The sequence below is a fragment of the Humulus lupulus genome, chromosome 5 (genome assembly GCF_963169125.1).
Source record: "Humulus lupulus chromosome 5, drHumLupu1.1, whole genome shotgun sequence".
Classification (NCBI taxonomy): Eukaryota; Viridiplantae; Streptophyta; class Magnoliopsida; order Rosales; family Cannabaceae; genus Humulus; species Humulus lupulus.
In genome coordinates this window covers 144,786,596-144,793,103 of record NC_084797.1, presented here as the reverse complement: position 1 = coordinate 144,793,103, position 6,508 = coordinate 144,786,596, and the positions used below count along the sequence as shown (strand labels likewise).

General features: G+C 38.1%; 1 protein-coding gene across 1 annotated transcript; it reads right to left on the bottom strand.

Moving 5' to 3' along the window:
* Positions 1-1,134: 1,134 nt before the first annotated feature.
* LOC133779559 (phenylacetaldehyde synthase-like) lies at positions 1,135-2,100 on the bottom strand. The gene is made up of 5 exons (XM_062219508.1): positions 1,941-2,100; positions 1,766-1,821; positions 1,613-1,677; positions 1,395-1,518; positions 1,135-1,309 (listed from the first exon to the last, which is right to left on the bottom strand). The coding sequence occupies exons 1-5, from the start codon at positions 2,098-2,100 to the stop codon at positions 1,295-1,297; spliced, it is 420 nt and encodes a 139-aa protein (XP_062075492.1). The 3' UTR covers positions 1,135-1,294.
* Positions 2,101-6,508: the final 4,408 nt, after the last annotated feature.

Genomic DNA, 6,508 nt, shown 5'->3' with positions numbered 1-6,508 from the left:
AAAACTGAACTAACAAATTATTTATATATATATAAACTGAAACTGCAAGCATAGAAGAATTACATTCACAGCAACTGCAAGCGAAAGTGATATAAATATAAATTATTTGTCATTATCTTACAACATTCATACCAGTTTCTCCATCTTTTAAAATACTTTACAAAAATTCTATTTTTTTTTTTTTACTTTAACATTTTACATTACACTATACATCAGATTCTTTTTTTTTTCTCTACATCATTTAAATATTATAATTTTTTTCAAAATTTCTAATTCATAAAATAAAAAAAATAAAAACATATAATATAAGAAAGAGATGAGTGAGTAATTAATTAAAAAATATATAGCTAATGAATAGTGCCTATGTAAAATACATATGCATTTTACTTTCATATGATAGAGTTAAGTTTTAGCTCTTTTTTGGCTATATTTTAGCTATTCTAATGTGAGTGTTCCTAGTAATTTTATCTAAGAGCTTTGATAATCTGTTAGTCAAACGGGCTTCACTTTGAATGGCCCAGATAGATTGCATTTCATGTTGGGCTTTTTAATCAGCCCAACTATGATACATTGTAATCCAAAATTGTATGATTGTTAAAAATTTGGAGTGGTATTTTTCTATAAAATAAAACAAAAATAGGATATGTTTTCTGAAAATCATATTTTTGAAAAGATTATGAACTGGTTGTATTTATATTTTATTAAAACAAATTGTGGTATTTTTAAAAAAGATCCCATTTTTGCAAACCATCTAAGATGGTTGTTCATATTAAAAAAAAAAAGAAAGAAGTAAGCCAAATTATGATTATTCATTCATTAACTAGTAATTGCTGCTATCATTGTCTTTAACTCCACGTTAATGGGAGTCACTAATAAACTATGAACAGTTCTAGTTAAGAATTATTAAACTTGATGAGTTCTTGAAAAAATAGTCTTACAAAGTTCCCAACAAGGTAGAGGTTTTTTCTTGTAAAACATTCCATGCTCCATTAACATGTCTCTCTTCAGTCAATGGAGCTCCTACTGCAAATCGTAGCAAGTATTTGCCTGATAACACGTGCATATTCACACAAAAAAGAACTCTTTTTTAACCATGGAAAGAAGAAACATAAGGCAATGAAGTGATCATTTTATTATCAAACTATATGAACTAGTGGCTAAGTGAGCTTATTGTATGAGAAATGAAAGTTTTCCCATTTGAGTTCACAGCATTCAACAGCTCATGGTTCAGTTTGTCGGCCAAAGCCTCATCCTTGGAGCTTGGCAGCAGCCGAAAACAAACCAAAGAAAATATTCAAGGCGTGGTGATCTGCCATCCCAACACAACTTAATTACCAAGGTATGACACCAAATGACTCTGACATGAAATTTATAGCTGTTACTTAATTTATTACCTCAAATCTTGGGTCTTGACCAACAAGGTCTTCAAAGTGTTTAGCCAAGTTGATGTGGTTTCTTATGTAGCACTGTAAGTTTTCCAAACCATAAAGACGTAGCACCATCCATAGTTTAAGTGACCTATTAGTAATATGTAATTTTTCATCAAAACACAAACTTTGGAAGGATGCACTATTGAATTTGTACGAATGACTCAGAACTTTGAAAACCACACCTAAACCAACGACCAAGTGGTATTTGCCAATCCTTGTAATCCACAACCAAGTTTGCTTGAGAAGCCTAAATGTCAAGTTCATTATGAAAGTAAGTGGTTTGATTTCCATATTGAATCTCTAAGCATTATAGATAAGTACACAAAAAGATACACCTTGTTTTTCAAATATTCAGGATTTGTAGACAAGGCCTGAATCAAAGCATTTCTATCTTGTTGTGAAGAATTTAAACCAGTCAGTCATAATGGATTGGTAAATAACATGTACTAGAATGCGTGGAAAATCAAACTCGCTACTTAGAAGCCATTTTTGTGCATTAATGGTACTCACATACCTTGATCCAAAGTGAAGAACAATCAAAGTTTGTCAGAAGCCATTTATGTGCATTCATGTTAAATGAGTCAGCTTCTTCAACACCATCAATGTAGTGACGGTATACTGGACATATACAAGCACTTCCAGCATATGCAGCATCCACATGGAACCACATTCCATGGCTCTAAAATGGCCACATTACAACTACTGTAAGACTGTGTAAACATTTAGTTTTCTTTATTCTAATTTTCTAAACTTTTCAATTGTCCCAAGTGACCTAAGTTGCCATTATCCATGTTTTTTTTTAGATGTTAGGAAATGAAATATATATGCTCAGTTAGTTGCAGAGGAAAACAAACGAAATTACCAAAAGAATAAGATCTAAAACCAGAAAAAGCAAATATACTTACCAAAAAATTATCGAGGTCTTGATGGTCATGGTGGGAAAGGTTAGAAGAATGAGCAAGCAAAGCTAAGAGCAGAGCAAGTGGTGGGACTGAGAAAGTTGTGCATCGATCAACGACAACTGATCGATCAGTGTAGCCACGCAGAGACAAGACACGTTGTAATGCCCCGAATTCTCCGATGTGGTTTAATGGCAGGATTATTAGGCCAGGAGGGCCATACTTGTTTAATTATGCCATTAAATTAATGTATACATGTTTATGTGAATTATATTATAATATGATGTTATATGCATGCATGTGGGTCCACATTTGAATATTAGGGTGTTTTGATAATTTGGCCCGTTAAGGGTATGTTTGTGTATTTGGGTGCATATTGTGAATTATGAATGAGATCCCATTATTATGGAGATATATTCAAGCTATTCGGCATGAGACGGTCCTATATAATAGATTAGCGGTTTTTTCATAACGAGGTTAATTATTGGGTAATAGGAATGTTGTTTGATGATAAATTGGGAGTATTTGAGATCAGGATGAAATTCTGGAAGTTTTGACTATAAAGTCCCCAAGGGTGTTTTCGGGACCCCGAGCACTAGGTTTTATTTGAGGTTACTTAAGCTTGAAGTAGCTTGTCAAATAGAATGTACGTTAGAAAAACCTCTCGTTCTTCCCCATAAGCTCATTTTCACCGTTCGAAGTGTTTTCGAAGATCTCTTGAGTTCTAGAAGTCGGAATCAAGTGAGGATCGAGGCATAGCGATCCTAGGAAAGATTATAAGCTTCTTGACCGAATGATTTGATGAGAAACAACCTAATCGAAGGTAATCTAAGTTTAAAGTTTTGAGTTTTTAGAGTTTCTAAGCTTTGAATTGGACTTTGTGAATTGTTGAGTTTTTGGTTGGATTGAGCCTTGGGTTTTGATGGTTTTAGGCCTCTGGATCATTCCTACTACTTGGACTAGTTTGGATTGATGTCCCAGAGGCTAGATATTGGTTTGGAAACCTATATTGATCATTTTTATTGATGGTATCCTATATTTGGTTATGACTAGGTGACCGCTAAGGGACTAAAGGTTGATCGTTCTCCAGGGTCGTTCTTTTAATCATTCTAGCTTGAATCTGAGATAAGAAAATTGCACCCTGTGTATGTGACATGCATGATTGTTATTGAAGCATGTTGGTAGATAAATGTGGACATGGATTGCATATTAAATGCTAGCAAGTATCGTTTACTTGTATATGGTACTGACTAGTCAGGGATACGGACCTAAGTGTCAGAAACGGCAATAGCTTCCTGAACGCAGGGCCGAATGAAGATTTGATCTAATCGATATCATTGTTGAATGACTCTAAGGCATTAACACTGGACCAACCCTAAGGTCGATGAACTTATAAGCGCTTGGCTAGTCTAAGACTAGTTACTAAGTGCCAGGTCCAAATGCCTAGTGACCGTTTGTCACATGGCTAGGGAACGATGTTCCAGGGTTTTGACTCTATGGTCATGAGGAAGGTTATGTTGGTGACAAATCATCATGCACCTATCCTGTTTAAGCTAGTGAAAGGTTCACTTATCCGTTAAGCCCCGGTGACCCTACCATCACAAGGCTAAAGGAAGTTATACCCAGTTTAGTGACTTTTGCGACTGTCACCTATCTGTTTTGGACTGATAGTCCTGAATGATTATTACAATCATTGTTGATATTATATCATGCTATATTGTGCTTTCTTGCTGGGCCTTAGCTCATGGGTGCTATGTGGTGCATGTAAAGGGAAAGAAAAGCTCACCCAGCCTTGAGTGGAGAGCTTAGGTGGTGATGTGTACATATGCGGCCGCTTGACCACCACGGCCAAGGAGTTCTCAGAGGAACTAGGGGGTTTACCCTATTTTTGCCACTTAGGTCGGCGAGGTTGTAAATTTGAAATAGTAGTGACCTTTTTGTACTATAAACAACTTGTAAATGATTTGATTAGCTCATGAGCAGTTTGTATACTGAATGAAATATATCCTTTCCTTTTTATTGGTTTTCCACCTTAGCCTGTTAATAACACTTAGAGCACGTTTTTAACCAAAGGACTCGGGTAGCGGGTCAAATTTCCAGTTCACCGTAACTGTCATGGGGTAACCAGGGCGTTACAACTTGGTATCAGAGCATGCCAAGGTTAGGGTTCCTGCAGACTGGCTGGGCATGTACACACATCACTGAAGTCATGCTCGACTCATGGTTTGGTAATTATTTATGTAGTTATATGTATAACTGCTTAAATATAGTATATATGCTTTACCTGTATGCATGAGACACCATGTTAAACCCGTGCCCTGAAATATTATATCCTCAACAACTGTGTGCTTATTAGTACTGGGATTGCTGGAACATACTTATTAGCACTGTTGTTTATGAACTATTATGTGATACATGATGAGTGCTAAATGCTATAGACATGTATCTGCCTGTATATTTGTATGACTATGGAATGTGATAATTGTCTGCTTGTTCTTGGACCGTAAGGCAACAAGAGGTTTAGTTATTACTACCTAACTGGTTGTATTTATCATTATTTCAGCAAGGTATCAGTGGTAAGAATAATGAATCCAGGGTAGACAGACACTTCAGCTGGCCAGAGTGATCAAGGCCAAAATAATAATAACAATCAGGGTCAAGAAAATGACCAGTCACAGATTCCACAACTAGCTCCTGTAAACTGGCAGCAGATAGTCAGTGATCTGCATGCTACAATATTAAGAAAGGGAGAAGAGCTTCGTCTCCTGAAACAGCAGCAAGTGCCTGCAGTGGCTAGTGTATCAGAGGCACCTCCTATGTCGGTGCCAGCAGCTGGGCAACTGCCTGAGGTTGGAAATAAATGGGAGCCTCTCTATGAAAGGTTCAGGAAGCAACAACCTCCTGTATTTGAGGGCAGTGCAGATCCTGCCAAGGCTGAACAATGGATGAGTATGATTACCACTATCCTTGACTTTATGAGGGTAACTGGTAATGAGAGGGTGTCTTGTGCCACTTATATGTTTCGGGAGGATGCCTGGATTTGGTGGGAGATTATTACCCAAACCAAGAATGTGAATGCCCTGACTTGGGAAGAGTTTCAGACTCTATTCAATGAAAAATATTATAATGATGCTATTAGGGCGGCGAAGGTCGAGGAGTTCATTAGGCTACTTCAGGGAAACTTGTCAGTCACTGAGTATGCCTTGAAATTTTATCGTTTGGCAAAGTTTTCCATGGAATTGGTACCCACTGATGGGACCAGGAGAGAGAGACTTTTGCAAGGGCTACAGCCCAGATTAGCCCGAGATGTACGTATCACCACTGCGGCTAGGGTTACTACCTATGCACAGGTGGTTGAGAAGGCACTCACAGCTGAGAGTGCAGAGAACAGGATCTGGCATGATAGTGCAACCAGAAAGGAATTCAGGAGGCCAAGTCCTCCATTTATGGGTTCAGGTAAGGGTGGAGGCCCCAGTGATCAGAAGAGGAAGGTTCCTGAAACCTTCCCAGTTCCAGGTCCTGATAGGCGGCCCCATGGTATTTCTATGGGTTGTCCAGGTGGTGAAGCCTGGAAGTCTTATCCCGAGTGCCGCAGATGCAAGAGGCATCACTTGGGAGAGTGTAAGGCAAGGGCCTGCTTCTCTTTTGGAGCAATGGGTCATCTTAAAAAGGATTTCCCTAAGGCAAGAAGAGAAGAACCCAGAAAAGTGGACAGCTCGGCCCTAGCTCGTGTGTTCGCATTGACTCAAGCAAAAGCTGAGACTTCTCCCTCAGTTGTTACAGGTCAACTTCTTAGTGCTGGAACCCCTTATAATATATTGATTGATTCTGGTGCTACACATTATTTTGTTGCTAGTAGTGTTATTGATAGACTGTGTAGACCTTATGATTTTTATGATGTGGGGTTTGGTACTTTGTTACCCACTAGAGAGTTAGTGGTATCCAGGAGATGGGTTAGATCTTTGCCAGTGACAGTGGAAGGCAGAGAGTTGTCAGTGGATTTAATAGAGTTGGTTATGACTAACTTTGATATGATATTGGGTATGGATTGGTTGGCAAAGTATGGGGCAACCATTGATTGCAGAAGGAAGATGGTCACCTTTGAGCCTGAAGGTGAGGATCCTTTTGTGTTTGTTGGTGTTGTGCATGGACCTTGCATTCCTATGATTTCTGTATTGA